This window comes from Ranitomeya variabilis, chromosome 8 (genome assembly GCF_051348905.1).
Source record: "Ranitomeya variabilis isolate aRanVar5 chromosome 8, aRanVar5.hap1, whole genome shotgun sequence".
Classification (NCBI taxonomy): Eukaryota; Metazoa; Chordata; class Amphibia; order Anura; family Dendrobatidae; genus Ranitomeya; species Ranitomeya variabilis.
The window spans coordinates 203,780,468-203,801,330 of NC_135239.1; the positions used below are offsets into that span (position 1 = coordinate 203,780,468).

The 20,863-nt window shown below is 46.1% G+C and overlaps 2 protein-coding genes across 8 annotated transcripts in view; one reads left to right on the forward strand and one right to left on the reverse strand.

Moving 5' to 3' along the window:
* Positions 1-20,863, reverse strand: part of CIDEC (cell death inducing DFFA like effector c) — a 35,075-nt gene that overhangs the window by 6,558 nt on the left and 7,654 nt on the right. The window contains exon 2 of one of the 4 annotated variants that reach the window (XM_077276352.1): positions 13,884-14,147. The exons of 1 other annotated variant lie outside the window; for it this stretch is intronic. In XM_077276352.1, the coding sequence (XP_077132467.1) occupies positions 13,884-13,891 (8 nt within the window). In that variant the 5' untranslated portion in view covers positions 13,892-14,147. Of the gene's footprint in view, positions 1-179; positions 343-589; positions 671-13,883; positions 14,148-20,863 lie in introns of those variants that run through there. 2 more of the 4 variants (XM_077276354.1, XM_077276353.1) reach the window with 2 other exon arrangements.
* On the forward strand, positions 2,812-6,208 carry JAGN1 (jagunal vesicle mediated transporter 1). Of its 4 annotated transcripts, none has more exons than XM_077276345.1 (3): positions 2,812-2,948; positions 4,291-4,397; positions 5,398-6,208. In XM_077276345.1, exons 2-3 carry the CDS (start codon positions 4,309-4,311, stop codon positions 5,858-5,860), a joined length of 552 nt encoding a protein of 183 aa, XP_077132460.1. In that variant the 5' UTR covers positions 2,812-2,948; positions 4,291-4,308; the 3' UTR covers positions 5,861-6,208. The 4 variants fall into 4 exon arrangements, with proteins under 4 accessions (XP_077132460.1, XP_077132461.1, XP_077132463.1 ...); XM_077276346.1 differs by having other exon boundaries at positions 2,834-2,948; positions 4,294-4,397; XM_077276348.1 differs by lacking the exon at positions 2,812-2,948 and adding an exon at positions 2,956-3,316 and having other exon boundaries at positions 4,294-4,397.

The window sequence follows — 20,863 nt, forward strand, 5'->3', positions numbered from 1 at the left end:
ATCATTTAGATGTGATGCCATGAGTCAAAAAAAATTGCCGCGCCATTGTGAGGGTTTCGCTTTTTAAGACAATGAAGTCATGCATTTCGGATTGTGCGCCCCCGTACAGGACAGGGACCTATAAATCCACAACATGATGTGGCCAGCGGCTGCAGGTATATACCATGCAAGCTACTTACAGATGGTGGAGATGCCGCTGCTCCTCGCTGTCACCGGGGCTGTCACATACTGACCCTGTCGGAGTATGTGGTGTATGATGAGAGTTTCACTCCCCTTTACCCAGACTGCTCAACTGTAAGGAGTAACCTCAGGCCATTGCTGCCATGTTCCCACTCCCAGCAGCAGTGTCGAAATAAATAGGAGCAGGGGTCATTAGTGGTCAGACACATTCCCTGGTTTAGGCAGTTCCCCCCACCCATGGTGCAAATCTGCTCCACTTCTATCATGATGTCCCAATACAGCGCTCATATCAGGCAGAGCGATTGCAAGTGGAAGCGTCGATGTAAAAGAATCATTACGTGCTGCCGATTATGTAGGTGAAAGGCAACGATTGCAATAAATCACTGAAATGGGCGCAGCGGTGACTCACATCTAGAGCTAGACACAATGGCCCATGTGACTCCTGTTGTATGGTGCAATTATTTTTGCAAAACCATCCCAGAGACGAGCTGCAATCTGTACGAAAAATGACAGCAAATTATTAAATTCCTTGCGGCGCCCCCCACAGGAAATATGAAGAATTGCACACTTAAAAGGGATTATCCCACCTAAGATATTTATCACCTACTCACACATCGCTGGCCCAAACTCAGCTTCTGAATGAGATAGCGCGGCCACTAAAGCAGGCCTCATCCACGGATCCCAGCCAGCCTCAGAGCAGCGCTTACAAGCTCTATAGAAAAGAGCATGAAAGCGATGAGGTGTTTGCCTAGGAGACCAGCCACCCCTGAAAGACTGCAGCGGTGTCCTGTAACCCAGGCAATGATCAGCAAACTAGAGATAGAAAAATCTTTCTGTTCTTGAGAATAGAGAGGACTTTTAAAAACACATAAATAGCAAAGTTTCTTGTTTTTAGAAGCACTTTATCAGCAGAAAATGACTGATGAAACCAAGTAGAAGCGCACGGTGCATCATGGCGCAGCCAATCGTTTAAATGCACCTTCCCACCTGTTTGTTTTCCCACTATCTCTACCTCTGTAATTCCAAAGCTGTCAATCAAAGCGGAGGGGAGGGAAAGCCAGCAGGTGTAAAGGTGAATTTAAATGACTGGCCCCGCCGTGAAGCACCGAGCGCATGTGCTTGGTTTGAACAGTCATTCTGTGCTGACGGAGTCCCTTTATGTAAAGGGGTGGTAAAAAAATGTGTACTACTGCCCCATTAATTTGTATGGGGCCCATGACATTGCGTCTTCAGAAAGCTGGCATGATCGTCAGGTGCCTGTCCTGCTCTTTCTGCACATCGCCCCCACCCCAAAATGCAATAGAAGCACTGTATGTACCCCAATATTGTATCAGTAAAAACTACAACTTACAAAGCAAAAAAACCCCACTCTGTTAGGAGGCAATCAGACAACCTTATAAATTGGACCGCAATGTAAGGACTGGCCGGCGGGTCTCCTGACATGAGCTTGACAGCTGCACAGGACTAGATGAAGCTGCCACGCTCGGGATGGGAGACCTGCTGGCCAGTCCGGGTACTGCGGTCAGATTTATAAGGTCGTCTGATTGCGCCCTAAGGGTATGTGCACACATTGCAGATTTGGCTGCGGATTGGCCGCTGCGAATTCGCAGCTGTTATCCATGAGTTTACAGTACCATGTAAACCTATGGAAAACAAAATCCGCAGAGCACATGCGGAAAACCGTGCGGAAACGTAGCGTTGTTTATTCCGCAGCATGTCAATTCTTTGTGCGGATTCCGCAGCGGTTTACACCTGCTCCATAATAGGAATCCGCAGGTGGAATCCGCACAAAATCCACAAAAAAAGCGTGGTAAATCCGCTGTAATTCTTCGAGGCGTTTAACTGCGGAATTACCAAAATCAGTACGGAAAAATCCGCAGAGTAAGCCGCAGCGTGTGCACGTGGCCTTACACAGGTTCACTGATAGAAAAATTTTAAAAAAAGTCTTAAATGACGACACAAACCTATTTCTTTTTTTGTTTTTATAACATTGCTTTTTGTTTTCTTCATCCACCAATACATTATATATATATGTAAACACTTTGTACGTTTGGTCTCGCCCCAAACACACCAACCTGGAGAATCCTGCTGTCAGGTCACAGGTCATTTCTTACTGCACAATGATCACTGTAAAGACAAAACAGTGGCAGATTTGCAATGTTTTCACCATTTCTCCGCACTTGGATTTTTTTCCCCACTTTTCGGTGCATTATTTGGTGTCATTCAAACCTACAACTCGTCCCAGGAAGAAAGCCCCTGGTCCGGATATCTATTGGGAGAAAAATAAAATACTTCTGCCCCATATAAGAAGGGGCGGCGAATAAAACTACGAGCGCGAAAAAGTGTCATTTTAAAGACGTCTCATCTGTGCTGCTCCCTATTAATTCGGGTCTCCCACAGTGTCTTCTGAAGAAGCTTTAACTAAAAGCAACAGTGACAATCCCTTTAAGAGAAATGCAAGTCATCACTTTTTATGGAGGCACTCTAGCTGTTATTATCAGAGGTAATCAGTAAGCTATTAATATCTGGTTTCATACAGCCACAGGAAAGCTACTGTCAAACTGAAAAGGTCTGAACGTTGCCCTCACTCCATAACAGCTGCTAGAACACTTTGTTCCTTCCTATGAGCAACAAAAGTAAGCTACTTCCGGGAGAACCAAGATGGCGCCCAAACACCTTCCGGGAGTAGCAACATGGCGCCGTGCTGGTACCGGAAGTAGTAATTGTGCAGCGCTGACTGAGCCATTATATCGGGAGGAAGGTGGTAGGTGAGTCAGGCGGCATGAAGAGGCGTCTGGTGCAGAAAAGCGGGATAATGGGAAGCAGGAGGGTGCAGGATGGGCGTTATACTCCCACTGTAGTAATAATCTGGGCATGCTGGACGTTGTAGTACGTATTGTGCGGGTTGTCGTGCTGTGTGCGTTTATATTAGGAGCCAGTGTCTGCACAGATGTAGCAGAGCCACTCAAGGGGCTTCCTGTGTGATTTTGCATGGGACTGCAGGGAAATCTGTGATGTTGCATAGCTGTTGGGGAGGGAGACGTGTGTAGGATCACTGGGATGGGGGGATACTGAGCTCTAAAGGGGTCCTCACTGCCCACAACCTGTAAGGGGAGGCTGCACGGCGTCGTTAATGGTGAGTGTGTTTGCATCGCTCCCTGTGACTGACCCACACACGATATTAGGGGAACTGTCGGTGTTCGCTGTGCGCGGCTCCTACGGGGGCTGTGACTTTTTTTGCTTTCTGTCTAAAGCTCCGCGGCAAAACGGATCCAACACTTGTAAAGTGCAGAAAATAAAAGAAGTAAAAACAAATAGTCGGGCGCGAGTGACATGCATCAAAGTTTGCACAGACAGTCGCCTGTAACCGATCTGTCCCAGTCCCGCGATGGCACGACCACAGTCACCAGCATTACCATGAAGACCTCGTTCACACCTCCGAGAATCACGTCCGGGTATCGCATGGATCGATCGTGCACCCATTATGGTCTATAGGGCCGGTCACATATCTGTGCTATCTCCCTTTTTTTTTTTTTTTAACAAATGGTAGAAAAAACTCAAGATGGATGGAAATCGGAAGCAGCACCCTGATGAAAACTGGTCTGTTTTATCACATACAAAAAAGAAAAACAATCGTCTGCATGAAGCTTTTGGCTCCCTAGGGCTTGTTCACATGTAGCGTATTTGATGCAATCTTTCTACACTAATTTTTGTGTTAAAAAAAAAACAAAAAGATACCCCTGTTGTGTATTTTATATTTAATAATATCAGCTCTCTTTCCCAACCCCTGACGCTCTCCTCTGTCCCGTCGGCCCTGTTCCCTGATGGCCTCTTCTTTTCCGGTGTGGTTAGCGCCTGACAAGTCTACCCTTTATTGGCTGCAGCGGTCCTACGCTGATAAAGAAGCAGAACGGTGGGCCAGAGGAGCGGTGGATTGCAGTATTTTTCCTTTTTTATTTTATGACCACGCAGAGGCCATAATCAAAGTCAAAGAAAGGGGTAGAAACCCTCCTACAGTGTGTTTAGCTGCAGAGGTTGGCTAATAATTCACCAGGGTTGTGTGCTGTCAGTCACCGGGGGCTTCTGCTACAATCATGTGTTTATCTCCAGCAGGTGTGAACATCGGCAATGGCTTCCCGTGCAGGTCCTCGGGCGGCCGGGACAGATGGAACCGATTATCTACATCGAGAAAGAGTGGCCAATCATTATCAGATGAGGTATATGCTACTGCTGTAGATTTATCGTCATTTCACCTCCAGCCATCGCCTGTCATATGTTAGGTTGTTAAAGGGGTTGTCCAGGGCACAGTAACTGCCTGTTTGATGGCGAGGTCATCAATATGAAATTAGTTTTGGCGCTGCATCTGAGACCCCATTGATCTTGCATAGATGACCAATAGTAGATAAAATACTCAGCAGTGGCCACTAAGCAACGTCTGGTACTACCGTGATCTGTCCCATGCATCGCTTATATCCGCCAGAGCAGATTGGTGGGGGTGCTGGGTGTCAGACCCCCACTATCCTGTGTATTGATAGGTCAGCCCCTTTAATGTTTAGGCTGTGTAATTCTACTTCATACCACTTGGTGGCGCTGCAGTGATATTGTATTTTGCATGCAGCAGCCTGGGGGCAGCTTTTGGACATTTTTAGCACCACCACGTTAAGGTGACGTTCTCCCTCTGGGGACAAACAGACTCATTGTTACTTTCACAATGCCTCAATTAAGAAAGTAATCGCCAAGCTGCAAGGAAGCCCCAAAAGTAGAGGAGCCCTGACCTGTGTAATGGTTGGACCACTCTGCAAATTGTAAAGGAAACAAGAATGCAATGATGACATTGTGCTGTAGATGGTGGATATTGAACAGCTTTGCAATTTTACGCTGAGGAACATTTTTCTAATTTGTTTCACAATTTTTAGTCGCGTTGTTTAGAAATCGGTGACATCTGGCCATCTTTGCTTTTGGGAGACTCTGCCTCTCCATCATGCTTTTTAAGTTTTTATACACATTCATGTCGTATAGCTGAACATTGACCTTCCGGCTGTTTTTCATTTTTACCACTTTCTTTTCCAGCCTTTTATTATCCCTGTGCCACTTTTTTTTTTTTTTTTTTTTTTTTTAAGATGTGTTAATCCAATCAACTTTCAAATGAATTTGTTTGTTGATTTTTCTCATTAAACGTTTTCTTTACACCCTAATGTTTTCTTCCTCTTATTTCAGCGTGTCTCTGAAGAATGAAATCAAGAAACTGATCTACGCTCACATTGTCATCTGGGTGCTGCTGGCAGCTCAGACAACCGTGGCCCAGCTGAAACTAGTGTCCCACGATCTGGTAGCCATGCCGTACCAGTGGGAGTACCCGTACCTCCTGAGCATCGTGCCCTCTCTCTTCGGGTTGTTCGCCTTCCCTCGGAACAACATCAGTTACCTGGTGATCTCCATGATCAGCACCGGCCTCTTCTCCATCGCCCCCCTGATCTATGGCAGCATGGAAATGTTCCCCATGGCCCAGCAGCTGTACCGCCACGGCAAAGCTTACCGCTTCATCTTCGGCTTCTCTGCTGTGTCCGTCATGTACTTGGTTATGGTTGTGGCCGTGCAGGTTCACGCCTGGCAGATCTACTACAGCAAGAAGCTCCTGGACTCGTGGTTCACCAGTACTCAGGAGAAGAAGAAAAAGTGACCAGAGGGTGGAGAGAAAGAGGAGGACTATGGAGGGAGGGAAAAGTGACTGGAGGGTGGAGACGATGAGTAGGACTGAGGAGGGTGAAGACGACGATGAGGAGGACTGTGGAGGGAAGGAAAAGTGACCGGAGGGGGGAGACGATGGGGACGACACGAGGTGCATGATGTATTTTATTACGGGACCTGTCGCTTCCTCTACACAAGGCCGCTGCTGATTTGAGCCGATTTTACTTTGACAAGCCTTCACATATCAGGGTTTATATTCCATATCATAAGGGAAATCCGTCTGCGCCTCCCTTTGTGTTTAAGGATGTGAAAATAAATGAATATCTTGTATGAAAACTAAGCCAGAACTTTTATATTTTCATAAAATGTTAATGAGAATTAGATTCTCGCTGCCCTTGTCTGTCATCCAGTCCATTCCTCCTTGACAGTCGGTCCTCACTTTCTGTGGACCACCTGTGGCCCTATACTGTGGCATAGCGGTGCCTAGAGGGGTCCTGGATGTCAGATGCAGCAGTGAACACCGGCTGTATTCTGTGCCCACCCGACCATCTGAAGGCCTCTTCCTCCCTGCACCTCGTCAGATGAGTCCGCCCAGCGCCATGTCACACTGCAACGATGCTTCCTATAAAGCCGCAGTGGCGTCCAGGATCCCGTCATCTAGGAGATGGTTTGCAGGGGTCCCTTTTTGGTGTGCGCTGGACCGCGGTCCTGTAAATGGATTCGTTCGTCTCTATTGAACTTCAAGCCCCCCATCCTGCAGACAAAACGTGCTAGAAAATATCCAATCTAGAATTTTCGTCTTTCAGCTAAAGAAATCAAAGACAACATCTTTTTTCCTGCCCTATTAGCCAGAAGGCCTACACTGGCCCTAGAGAAGGCAGAGATGGTTTATTAACATCTCTGCCTTCTCGATCGCTGCACACACTGCACTGGAAAAATGATGACCATGTGATATTTCAGTTTTTCTTTTTCATTAAATTTGTAAAAATGTCAACATTTCTGGGGGGGGGGGTTCAGTCAAGATGGGGTGCGGAGTGTACATTAATGAGGAAAAAAAGGAACTTTTTTGAATTTACCAAATGGCTGCAGTGAAACAGAGTGAAAAATTTAAAGGGGTCTGGAAACTTTCCGTACCCACTGTAATTATATACAGGAGATCCCCAGGTTATACTGCCTGTACATATATAGCTATATACAGGAGATGCCCAGGTTATACTAGCTGTAAATATAGAATTACATACAAAGGATTCCCAGGTTCTACCAGTTTCCTGAGTGCAGTAAATTCAGCACTAGAGGGCGCTGTCCTTGTGCTTCCAGTCCAGCAGCCTTCCCTCGTGCCTCGGTGGAACCAGTAGACTTGCTATAACTGGTTGGGTCAAGTTTATCCACAAGGTGCTCACAGATAATAACAGGTCGAGATTGTTTTCACGACTCCAAACAATCCGGGCCTGATTCATCATTTGCGTTGTTTTAACTCCCTTTTCTTATTTGCACAAGTTCTTCAATATGGCGCACGGAGGTTCACGAATTTTACTCGAGATAAAAATGGCGCTTTATTGTAGTCTTTCACTTTTTTTCCCCTGTTTTAGAGATCTGCAAAAATATTGCAACATTTGCTAAAATACATTAAGGCGTATAAAAAAACAAAACACTCCAGTAAGGCGGATTTCTGTATATTTGTAGAATAATCGAGTGACTTTTTAAAAAGTCACAATTGATGAACGGACCCTAAATATCTGGAAATAAAACAACTCGCCCACAATGGCGAACATAAAAATATATATATATATGGTATAAAAAACTTAAAAAAAAGGTATGAACAAAAAAATTTGCAGAAATAAAAAAACAAACTTAAAAAAAGGAAAAAGGCATAACGCAAAATTAATTTAGGTTCCACATTTTTTTAAGTGATTTTTTTTGTCTTGTGTTTTTTCTTGTCTTTTTATTTTTTTTCTTCATTTTTGTTAAAACGGTGCTCATGGGTTGATGAATTTTGCCCCAAATTAAGCATTTTTTGAATGTATTTTTTGTGCCTTTTTCAAGAAAATAGGCACAATCCTCCAAAATGGCGCATATTTGGCTTTCAGCTGCGAAAAATAAAATCAACATTTCAAAAAGTCGCAATGATGAACCACAAAGGCACAAAGACAACGATGATTCGGGGGCTTTCGAACCTTTTTTTTTTTGCATGTATGATTTGCACCAAATTCCTTTAGTTTACACATTTTTTAATCCTATTATATGCGTTTGGTTCATTTTGTTCCCTTTTTAGGTTCGCCATTGAGGGCGTTGGTTTTTGTTTTCCAAATATCTACAGCTGATTCATCAAGTGCGACTTTTTAAAATGTTCAGACAATAGCCGGCATCTTCTTAAAATGATTGCTTTATTGATCCAATAATATAAAAGTCACAAAAAATGGTTGAGCACAACAACGTAAAAATTAAATAGGCAGAAAAGAAAAATCCGCTGCGCTCCCAGGAAACATGTTTCAGACCTGCATAGTCAGGCTTGACAAAGGACAATGCAGGTCTGAAACATGTTACCTGCGAGCGCAGAGGATATTTCTTTTCTGCCTTTTTAATTTTTGTCCTGTTGTATTCTGCAGACACAAATTTTGCAACGTTTTAGTAGAAGGTATGACTTTTTATGCTAAAAAGCTGCACGAAAAGTTTAAACATCAAAAATGCGCGCTATTTTTTTTTTTTCTACGCAAAATTTACACGTCAACAGTTTTGAAGAACTTTATCAAACAGCACAAGATAAATAAAAAGAAAAAAAAAAGTTAAATAATGAATTGAGCGCTAAGGCTACTTTCACACTAGCGTTAACTGCAATATGTCGCAAATGCGTCGTTTTGCCGAAACTACGCATCCAGCAAAAGTTCTTGCTGGATACGTTTTTTCGTCATAGACTAACATTAGCGACGCATTTGCGACGCATTGCCAAACGTCGCGTCCGTTTTGCGACGCTTGGGTGTGTGGTAGCGGACCGTCGGGAGAAAAAAACGTTACATGTAACGTTTTTTGCTCCCGACGGTCCGCTTTTTCCGACCGCGCATGCGCGGCCGGAACTCCGCCCCCACCTCCCCGCACTTCCCCATGGGGCAGCGGATGCGTGGGAAAAATGCATCCGCTGCCCCCGTTGTGGGGCGGAGACCACGCTAGCGTCGGGAACGTCGGCCCGACGCACGGCGACGGGTTGTTCCCGACGCTAGTGTGAAAGTAGCCTAAGTGTTCATCTCTTCTGCAGCACCCCCGCAGGAGGGATGAAGTATTACATAATGACATCTATGGGCGGACCATACAATACCCGGACGTGCAGAGTCCTCCAGATAAAGAGATGTTTATTGGGGACGACCTCCTCTCTGCATAGACCCTAATAAAGTATTTTAGAACGTGCAAACCCTGTAATCTACAAACTATTATTTTCTGTTTTGTTTTTTTTTTAAGTGATATGCTAGAAATGAGCCGTAGGAGCTAGAACGAGAGTGACCACATATCTGGGGAGTCACACCTTATGTCAGCAATGTGCTCGTCCCTTACATGTGCCCCCATGCGTAGCTGCAGGTGCTACAGAAATACCAGGAGAGAAATGGGGCCCATTGCAGTGAAGATACGTTGTACACAGGGCGTGCAGCGCCCCCGCAGGAGAGATGAAGCATTACATTTCTGTCGTAACTTCCCCCACTTTTGTGGAATAAATTATGATCAATTTCTCTGCGCACTTTCTTCCCTTTGCAAAAAGTTGGAGCTGACTGATTTTGCGCAAATCTTTATTTTAGCACTTAACCTTTATTTTAGACAAAAAAAAGTCACACGTGGATCAAAAATTGTGCAAACATTTTTTGACGTATGTCAGGACCTGAGCTTCCGAGTGCATCACTGACTCACCCAGCTCATGGATTACTGCCACACAAAACTTTTCCTTCTTCCTTGCAGCTATGACACCCAGGTAATGAAACCAATCCGTGTGTTACACATAATAGGATGCCTCATCCGGGTGTCTTTATGCTTCTCAGCTCCCATATGAGCCATAATTACCTATATTCAAGAGCTTGTTCCATAAATCCATATATGACAAAAGTATTAAAAAAAACCGGCAGTTTTTGGTCTAAAAAAAAACACTTTCTTCATCATTTTTTGCCTCCATGGATTCCCATTGTGCTGGGGTAAAGCACAAAGAAGAGACTATATTGTCAGCTACCAGAGGGGGAAGGGGACCAATTCCTTCTGCACAGAATTGATCTCCTTCCTCCACTTGAAGTAGGTGGCTCCAGTCTATGTAAATAAATGGCAGAGCTCTTCATAGGATCCTTGTGTGTTCTCATCTGCATCAGAGGCTTCATTAGGCAGGAGAATATAATCGCAAGTGACGGACACTGTGATATAGTTAAAAAAATGATGTCTGATATGTCACGCCAGCACGTGGATAAAGAAGCCATTTTACCGGTTACAAAGACAAACAACGAGTAAAATAACAGAAACCACTGACATATAGATAAGAGAGTGAACGTAATGCTGCACATTGTTCCCCAAAGGAAACTGCCATTTCTGCACAGAGCTGCTCTGCTGGTCCTGAAAACCCCACGAATGGACACTTCCTTGTAGAGTCCAAAACCTGTCATTGCCCAAGATCCGTGACCAATGTATAGAATGTACTGGGGACCCGACCACTGCAGATCTCCCGAGATGGAAGGGAAGTAACGTGTCCCTCATCTAAATTTTATTTGCTGTCCCCACTGCTCCTAGTACAAATCCTTGTGGTCCCCACTGCTCCCAGTACAGATCCCGGCGAACCCCACTGCTCCCAGTACAGATCCCTGTGGTCCCCACTGCTCCTAGTACAAATCCTTGTGGTCCCCACTGCTCCCAGTACAGATCCTTGTGGTCCCCACTGCTCCCAATACAGATCCATGTTGTCCCCACTGCTCCCAGTACAGATCCTCGTGGTCCCCACTGCTCCCAATACAGATCCATGTGGTCCCACTGCTCCAATTACAGATCCTTGTGGGCCCACTGCTCTCAGTACAGATCCTTGTGGTCCCCACTGCTCCCAGTACAGATTCTTGTGGGCCCACTGCTCCCAGTACAGATCCTTGTGGTCCCCACTGCTCCCAATACAGATCCTTGTGGTCCCCACTGCTCCCAGTACAGATCCTTGTGGTCCCCACAGCTCCCAGTACAGATCCCTGAGGTCCCCACTGCTCCCAATACAGATCTATGTGGTCCCACTGCTCCAATTACAGATCCTTGTGGGCCCACTGCTCCCAATACAGATCCTTGTGGTCCCCACTGCTCCCAGTACAGATCCTTGTGGTCCCCACTGCTCCCAGTACAGATCCTTGTGGTCCCCACTGCTCCCAATACAGATCCATGTTGTCCCCACTGCTCCCAGTACAGATCCTCGTGGTCCCCACTGCTCCCAATACAGATCCATGTGGTCCCACTGCTCCAATTACAGATCCTTGTGGGCCCACTGCTCCCAATACAGATCCTTGTGGTCCCCACTGCTCCCAGTACAGATTCTTGTGGGCCCACTGCTCCCAGTACAGATCCTTGTGGTCCCCACTGCTCCCAATACAGATCCTTGTGGTCCCCACTGCTCCCAGTACAGATCCTTGTGGTCCCCACAGCTCCCAGTACAGATCCCTGAGGTCCCCACTGCTCCCAATACAGATCTATGTGGTCCCCACTGCTCCCAATACAGATCCTTGTGGTCCCCACTGCTCCCAGTACAGATCCATGTGGTCCCCACTGCTCCCAGTACAGATCCTTGTGGTCCCCACTGCTCCCAATACAGATCCTTGTGGTCCCCACTGCTCCAATTACAGATCCTTGTGGGCCCACTGCTCTCAGTACAGATCCTTGTGGTCCCCACTGCTCCCAATACAGATCCTTGTGGTCCCCACTGCTCCCAGTACAGATTCTTGTGGGCCCACTGCTCCCAGTACAGATCCTTGTGGTCCCCACTGCTCCCAATACAGGTCCTTGTGGTCCCCACTGCTCCCAGTACAAATCCCTGCGGTCCCCACTGCTCCCAATACAGATCCGTGTGGTCCCCACTGCTCCCAATACAGATCCGTGTGGTCCCCACTGCTCCCAATACAGATCCTTGTGGTCCCCACTGCTCCCAATACAGATCCTTGTGGTCCCCACTGCTCCCAGTACAGATCCTTGTGGTCCCCACTGCTCCAATTACAGATCCTTGTGGGCCCACTGCTCCCAGTACAGATCCTTGTGGTCCCCACTGCTCCAATACAGATCCTTGTGGTCCCCACTGCTCCCAGTACAGATTCTTGTGGGCCCACTGCTCCCAGTACAGATCCTTGTGGTCTCCACTGCTCCCAGTACAGATTCTTGTGGGCCCACTGCTCCCAGTACAGATCCTTGTCGTCCCCACTGCTCCCAGTACAGATCCTTGTGGTCACTATTGCTCCCAGTACAGATCCTTGTGGTCCCCACTTCTTCCAGTACAGATTCTTGTGGTCCCCACTGCTCCCAGTGCAGATCCTTGTGGTCCCCACTGCTCCCAATGCAGATCCTTGTGGTCCCCACTGCTCCCAGTACAGATTCTTGTGGGCCCACTAATCCCAGTACAGATCCTTGTGGTCCACACTGCTCCCAATACAGATCCTTGTGGTCCCCTCTGCTCCCAGTACAGATCCTTGTGGTCCCCACTGCTCCCAGTACAGATCCTTGTGGTCCCCACTGCTCCCAGTACAGATCCTTGTGGTCCCCACTGCTCCCAGTACAGATCCTTGTCCCCACTGCTCCCAGTACAGATCCTTGTGGTCCCCACTGATCCCAGTACAGATCCTTGTCCCCACTGCTCCCGGTACAGATCCTTGTGGTCCCCACTGCTCCCAGTACAGATCCTTGTGGTCCCCACTGCTCCAATTACAGATCCTTGTGGGCCCACTGCTCCCAGTACAGATCCTTGTGGTCCCCACTGCTCCCAATACAGATCCTTGTGGTCCCCACTGCTCCCAGTACAGATTCTTGTGGGCCCACTGCTCCCAGTACAGATCCTTGTGGTCTCCACTGCTCCCAATACAGATCCTTGTGGTCCCCACTGCTCCCAGTACAGATCCTTGTGGTCCCCACAGCTCCCAGTACAGATCACTGAGGTCCCCACTGCTCCCAATACAGATCCATGTGGTCCCCACTGCTCCCAATACAGATCCATGTGGTCCCCACTGCTCCCAGTACAGATCCATGTGGTCCCCACGGCTCCCAATACAGATCCTTGTGGTCCCCACTGCTCCCAGTACAGATTCTTGTGGGCCCACTGCTCCCAGTACAGATCCTTGTCGTCCCCACTGCTCCCAGTACAGATCCTTGTGGTCACTATTGCTCCCAGTACAGATCCTTGTGGTCCCCACTTCTTCCAGTACAGATTCTTGTGGTCCCCACTGCTCCCAGTGCAGATCCTTGTGGTCCCCACTGCTCCCAATGCAGATCCTTGTGGTCCCCACTGCTCCCAGCACAGATTCTTGTGGGCCCACTAATCCCAGTACAGATCCTTGTGGTCCACACTGCTCCCAATACAGATCCTTGTGGTCCCCTCTGCTCCCAGTACAGATCCTTGTGGTCCCCACTGCTCCCAGTACAGATTCTTGTGGGCCCACTAATCCCAGTACAGATCCTTGTGGTCCACACTGCTCCCAATACAGATCCTTGTGGTCCCCTCTGCTCCCAGTACAGATCCTTGTGGTCCCCACTGCTCCCAGTACAGATCCTTGTCCCCACTGCTCCCAGTACAGATCCTTGTGGTCCCCACTGATCCCAGTACAGATCCTTGTCCCCACTGCTCCCGGTACAGATCCTTGTGGTCCCCACTGCTCCCAATACAGATCCTTATTTCCCCACTGCTCCCAGTACAGATCCCTATGGTCCCCACTGCTCCCAGTACAGATCCCTGTGGTCCCCACTGCTCCCAGTACAGTATCAAATGTCTTTGCAAAGTCCAGATAAATCACATCAGCCGCATTACCAACATCCAGATTTAAACTCACCTACTCATAGAAATCCACCATGTTGATTAGACGGGACTTATCCTTCATGACTCCGTGCTGTCAGTTATTGTATTATTCTCTTATGCCGCCGTCATCTACGTCACACACTCTTGATGTCAGACTTCCAACCATTGGAAATTATCTCACTTTCCTTACTGATCTTTGATTTCTTGGAGAGGAGGCAGTGACAGTCCCAACAGGGGGCATGTGGGGTCCCATGTAGAGTGGCTCCGCAAGAGGGAAATCAGTGATTCAGTTATAAACCTCAAACAAAAACAAATAAAAGTAGGTCAGTGAGAAAATATTTCCCCCTTATTACAGGTTGACCCAGTTAACTATTTGGTACAATGCCAATATTCCACTTCTATATATTTTAGGCCACCCACACTGTAGTCTGGTACTGACCTTTAACATTCTCACCGAGATTTTCCTTTCTGGTGAACAGAATACCAGAATTGCAACAGCAGAATAGCGAGCGCAGCTCTGGAATACTGGATGTAACTCAGGATCAGTACAGGATCAGTAATGTATGTACACAGTGACTGCACCAGCAGAATAGTGAGTGCAGCTCTGGGGTATAATACAGGATGTAACTCAGGATCAGTAATGTAATGTATGTACACAATGACTGCACCAGCAGAATAGTGAGTGCAGCTCTGGGGTATAATACAGGATGTAACTCAGAATCAGTAATGTAATGTATGTACACAGTGACTGCACCAGCAGAATAATGAGTGCAGCTCTGGAGTATAATACAGGAGGTAACTCAGGATCAGTAATGTAATGTATGTACACAGTGACTGCACCAGCAGAATAGTGAGTGCAGCTCTGGGGTATAATACAGGATGTAACTCAGGATCAGTAATGTAATGTATGTACACAGTGACTGCACCAGCAGAATAATGAGTGCAGCTCTGGGGTATAATACAGGATGTAACTCAGGATCAGTAATGTAATGTATGTACACAATGACTGCACCAGCAGAATAGTGAGTGCAGCTCTGGGGTATAATACAGGATGTAACTCAGAATCAGTAATGTAATGTATGTACACAGTGACTGCACCAGCAGAATAGTGAGTGCAGCTCTGGAGTATAATACAGGAGGTAACACAGGATCAGTAATGTAATGTATGTACACAGTGACTGCACCAGCAGAATAGTGAGTGCAGCTCTGGAGAATAATACAGGAGGTAACTCAAGATCATTAATGTAATGTATGTACACAGTGACTGCACCAGCAGAATAGTGAGTGCTGCTCTGGAGTATAATACAGGAGGTAACTCAGGATCAGTAATGTAATGTATGTACACAGTGACTGCACCAGCAGAATAGTGAGTGCAGCTCTAGAGTATGATACAGGAGGTAACTCAGGATCAGTAATGTAATGTATGTACACCGTGACTGCACTAGCAGAATAGTGAGTGCAGCTCTAGAGTATGATACAGGAGGTAACTCAGGATCAGTAATGTAATGTATGTACACCGTGACTGCACCAGCAGAATATGAGTGCAGCTCTGGGGTATAATACAGGATGTAACTCATGATCAGTAATGTAATGTATGTACACAGTGACTGCACCAGCAGAATAGTGAGTGCTGCTCTGGGGTATAATACAGGATGTAACACAGGATCAGTAATGTAATGTATGTACACAGTGACTGCACCAGCAGAATAGTGAGCTCAGCTCTGGAGTATAATACAGGAGGTAACTCAGGATCAGTAATGTAATGTATGTACACAGTGACTGCACCAGCAGAATAGTGAGTGCAGCTCTGGGGTATAATACAGGAGGTACCTGAGTGTTAGTACTATATACTGTGATTTGGAGTTCAAAGATAGACATAATTTTATGAATCCACTCTATTCACAACTAATAACAAACACGACTATATCTGGTATAATTGTCTCACGCTTTTAGCTTCTCTTGGGTCATTACTTTGCGTAAAGGAGAAAGGAATGTAAATATACAACAAAGCCTGAAAATCAAGGCAGAAGACTGGACAAACCAGTACGCTACAATGTGGCTTAGGTGGGTAAATGCAAAATATTAGGGGTGTGCAACCGATACAGTGGCCTGACTCTAAAGCTTGAAACCAACACAAATACTTATGTTACATGTATAGCAGTAATATATTCATATTATATAGCGCCTATTAGATATGTGTGAATGCAGCTCACACTTGGTCACTGTGTGGTTGTATTATTTAGACACTGGATAGCTGCATACGTTTAGTACTAAATGGTGGGTTTATTGGCCACTGTATGTTGATGTTATTTGAGTGGTAAATGGTGGATTTATTTGGACACTGCATAACATTAATTTGAGCACTGTATGGTGGTATTATTTAAGCACTGGGGAAGAGCCGATGGTCGACCTGAGTATGACCAATGCTCATGATGGGCCAGGATCAAAGCCACAAGGACGTCTTGGTGCTGATCTCACTTGGTCGAAAAGGAAGATCAAAAGCTGCAAAGGTATAAAATTTCGAACTTGGATGGACGAACAATGAACCAAGGCAAACTCAACATCATCAATCCGAAATCGATAGAACAGAACTCAACTTACTTGGAATTAGCAAACTAAAATGGACACAATCCGGACATTTCCAGTCAAACGAACATGTCAATACGGCTACAAGGAGCGCTAAGTTTTTCAACTCACTAACAACAGAAGCCGAGGAGGAGGACCTTGAAGTTATCTACGATCAAGTTCAAGAAGAAATCAACAAGACGCCAAAACGAGACTTACTCATTATTATGGGAGACCTGAATGCCAAAGCGGGCTGTGGCAAACATGGAATCGTTGATGGAAACTTTGGACTCTGTGAATGAAACACGGCTGGAGGAAGATTCATTGACTTTTGTATGACAAATCAATTGTCTATAATTAACATATTCTTACAAAATTACAAACAGAGACGCTACACATGGACAATTGGATATCACCAAATGGGGCCTATAAAAATCAGATTGGCTACATATTTGTTAGCCAAAAATGGAGGTCATCAATCATTACCGCAAATGCAAGGCCAGGAGCTGACTGTGGAACTGATTATGAACTTATGACAGCTAAGATTAGAGACAATCTGCGCAAACATACTAGACAACAGGTTGTTTCCAAATGCCCAAGAATACAACAAAGAGTAGTAGATCTATTTTTGCTTCATCAACTACAGCAAAACCTTCAACTATTTTGATCACCAGAAACTTTGGAACACCATGAAGGATATGGGTGTGCCGAACCATCTGATCAGCCTCATAAGGAACCTTTACATCGACCAAGAGGCAATAGTCCGAACGGAGAACGGCGACTCGGCATGGTTCAAAGTAGAGGGAGACATCAGACAAGGCTGTGTCCTGTCACCAGTGCTCTTCAGTTTATATGCAGAAGCTATTTTCAGGAAGGCTGGACTTGCCGAAAAAGAAGAAGGAATCAAAATTGCTGGACGAATCATCAACAATCGCAGAAGATACAACATTGGTAGCAACAAGTGTAGATGAAATGAAGGACTTATTATGGAGTCTCAAGATGGAAAGCTCGAGCATGAGACTGCTACTCAATACAAGGAAGACAAAGATACTGACTATTGCCAATAATGATCGGGACACATTTGAGATGGACGGCGACGAATGAAGTTGTAAAGGACTTCAACCTACAAGGATCGATGATCACTCAGGATACAGCGATGAATAGCTATGGGCAAATAAACAATGGAGTCACTGGACGAGGTCTTCAAATGAAGGAAGATTTCACTGGTGACGAAGATACGGCTCGCACATGGCTTGGTGATGAAGACACGGCTTGTACACGGTCTGGTCTTTTCTGTATTAACATGGATACGAAATCTGTTTTTTTTTCAAAATGGGTGGCAAAAAAAAACACAGCGTAGCAGCAGTGTGAGAACACAACTCTAAGAGGAGAGATGATCGTGGTGTGAAGAAGCCAAATGATGGAACTATAGGCCTATGGAGGTGGGAGAGAGACATAAAGCTGGGAGATATGAATGGGCAGCATAAGGATTCATGTTCCTCAGTGAAGCACATGGAGCCAGGTCAGAGCCGGTGCGAAGTTGGTGCGTCATTCACTACAGTCGTTGCTCTCAGAGACATTTATCAGCAGCTGTCAGATATTTTAAAAATGTAGTCTCAGGCATCTCACAAATGATGTATAAGAGCGTAACCCTATGATGGTACAGGGCCAACGTCCTGGCCCATGGCCCCCCATCTCTTATGCCTCATGGCCTTGCAACACTTGTGTATGTGGGATAGATACAACATGGATCATAGATATTCTGTTACCGGTCATCGTCTTCATTACTATGATTTTCCATAATCTCTTAGACCCCGTTCTTTTCAGCACACAGGAAACCAGAAGAGCAACCATGTCCTCGTTTCACACAGCTAGAAAAGTTCCTCCACCGATGACACATATACGGGTGTGAGTGATTAACTCTTTACTTTTGGCAGAATTCTACATGATATTTACGTGCATAAGTCCATGTCCCCAATGGGGTCACAATATAATCTCAGTCACACACATAGGAGAGCTTAAATAATATTGTAACATACTTCAAAAATAATACCACTATACTGTGCTCACATAGTACCATCATACAACATCCAAATAATTCTGCTAAGGTTTGTCTACTATATAATTCTCTATGTAGTGCTCAAATAGTGTCTGTCAACAGTAGATAAAATACTGCGATACATTATCCAAACAATACCGCTATGCAATACTCACATAGTACCATCATACATCATCCAGATCATAGTACTATGAAGTGCCTAAATATTAATCACTATCTAGTGCTAAATAGTAGATAACACAGGATCCACCATTCACAATAGGTGGTGTCACAGGTCACCTCCTCCTCCTATATAATGACGGATAACACCTCTATATACAGTAGATAACACAGGATCCATCATTCACAATAGGTGATGTCACAGCTCACCTCCTCCTCCCCCTGTATAATGACTGATAACACCTCTATATGCAGTAGATAACACAGGATCCACCATTCACAATAGATGATGTCACAGCTCACCTCCTCCTCCTGTACAATGACTGATAACACCTCTATATACAGTAGATAACACAGGATCCACCATTCACAATAGATGATGTCACAGCTCACCTCCTCCTGTACAATGACTGATAACACCTCTATATACAGTAGATAACACAGGATCCACCATTCACAATAGGTGATGTCACAGCTCACCTCCTCCTCCTGTACAATAACTGATAACACCTCTATATACAGTAGATAACACAGGATCCACCATTCACAATAGGTGATATCACAGCTCACCTCCTCCTCCTGTACAATGACTGATAACACCTCTATATACAGTAGATAGCACAGGATCCACCATTTGCAATAAGTGATGTCACAGCTCACCTCCTCCTCCTGTACATGACTGATAACACCTCTATATACAGTAGATAACACAGGATCCACCATTCACAATAGGTGATGTCACAGCTCACCTCCTCCTCCTGTACAATTACTGATAACACCTCTATATACAGTAGATAACACAGGATCCACCATTCACAATAGGTGATGTCACAGCTCACCACCTCCTCCTGTACAATGACTGATAGTGCAGCACCCCAGAGTCCTGGTTGTTGCAGTAATGTCATTCTTCCACCAGGGGGAGTGATATTACGTCTGAAGGTAATAAAGGAGTTCATCTTTCCAGGTATCACAAACCATACACCCAGGGCCGGACTGGCCATAGGGCACTTCTGGCAAATGCCAGAAGGGCCGGTGCCAGTGGTGGGCCGCTCAATCCGCCGCCCCCGCCGTCGCATTCAACTATACCGGCGTATAGACGCCGGTACAGTTGAATGCAATGATGGAGGAGAGAGCGTCTACAGACGCTCCTCTCCCATCATTCCCCGCTCTGCCTCTGACACTGCGGTGCGCGATGATGTCATATCATCACGTACCTGCTGTGTCCCGGGCAGACTGCAGCTGCTGAGACAGGAGCAGGAACCAGGAAGCAACGCTGGGCACGAGGAGAGGTGAGGAGAGTTTTTTTTTTTTCTGGACTGTGGGGCCATTCTCGGAGGAGGTGAGGGGAGGAAGAGAAGAGATGTGGGCTGTATATAGTTCTCTGTGGGCTGTGCTCTGTGCTGTATACTGCTGTGGGCTGTATATAGTTCTCTGTGGGCTGTGCTCTGTGCTGTATACTACTGTGTGCTCTGTGCTGTATATAGTTCTCTGTGGGCTGTGCTCTGTGCTGTATACTGCTGTGGGCTGTATATAGCTCTCTGTGGGCTGTGCTCTGTGCTGTATACTGCTGTGGGCTGTATATAGCTCTCTGTGGGCTGTGCTCTGTGCTGTATACTACTGTGGGCTGTATATAGCTCTCTGTGGGCTGTGCTCTGTGCTGTATACTACTGTGGGCTGTATATAGCTCTCTGTGGGCTGTGCTCTGTGCTGTATACTACTGTGGGCTGTATATAGTTCTCTGTGGGCTGTGCTCTGTGCTGTATACTACTGTGGGCTGTATATAGCTCTCTGTGGGCTGTGCTCTGTGCTGTGTACTACTGTGTGCTCTGTGCTATATATAGTTCTCTGTGGGCTGTGCTCTGTGCTGTATACTGCTGTGGGCTGTATATAGCTCTCTGTGGGCTGTGCTCTGTGCTGTATACTGCTGTGTGCTCTGTGCTATATATAGTTATCTGTGGGCTGTGCTCTGTGCTGTATACTGCTGTGGGCTGTATATAGTTCTCTGTGGGCTGTGCTCTGTGCTGTATACTACTGTGGGCTGTATATAGCTCTCTGTGGGCTGTGCTCTGTGCTGTATACTACTGTGGGCTGTATATAGCTCTCTGTGGGCTGTGCTCTGTGCTGTATACTACTGTGGGCTGTATATAGTTCTCTGTGGGCTGTGCTCTGTGCTGTATACTACTGTGGGCTGTATATAGCTCTCTGTGGGCTGTGCTCTGTGCTGTATACTA

Coding starts and splice junctions, on each gene's coding strand:
- JAGN1 (XM_077276345.1), top strand. CDS start 4,309: ATGGCTTCCCGTGCAGGTCCTCGGGCGGCCGGGACAGATGGAACCGAT. Junction 4,398..5,397: donor GCCAATCATTATCAGATGAG/GTATATGCTACT, acceptor CTCTTATTTCAG/CGTGTCTCTGAAGAATGAAA.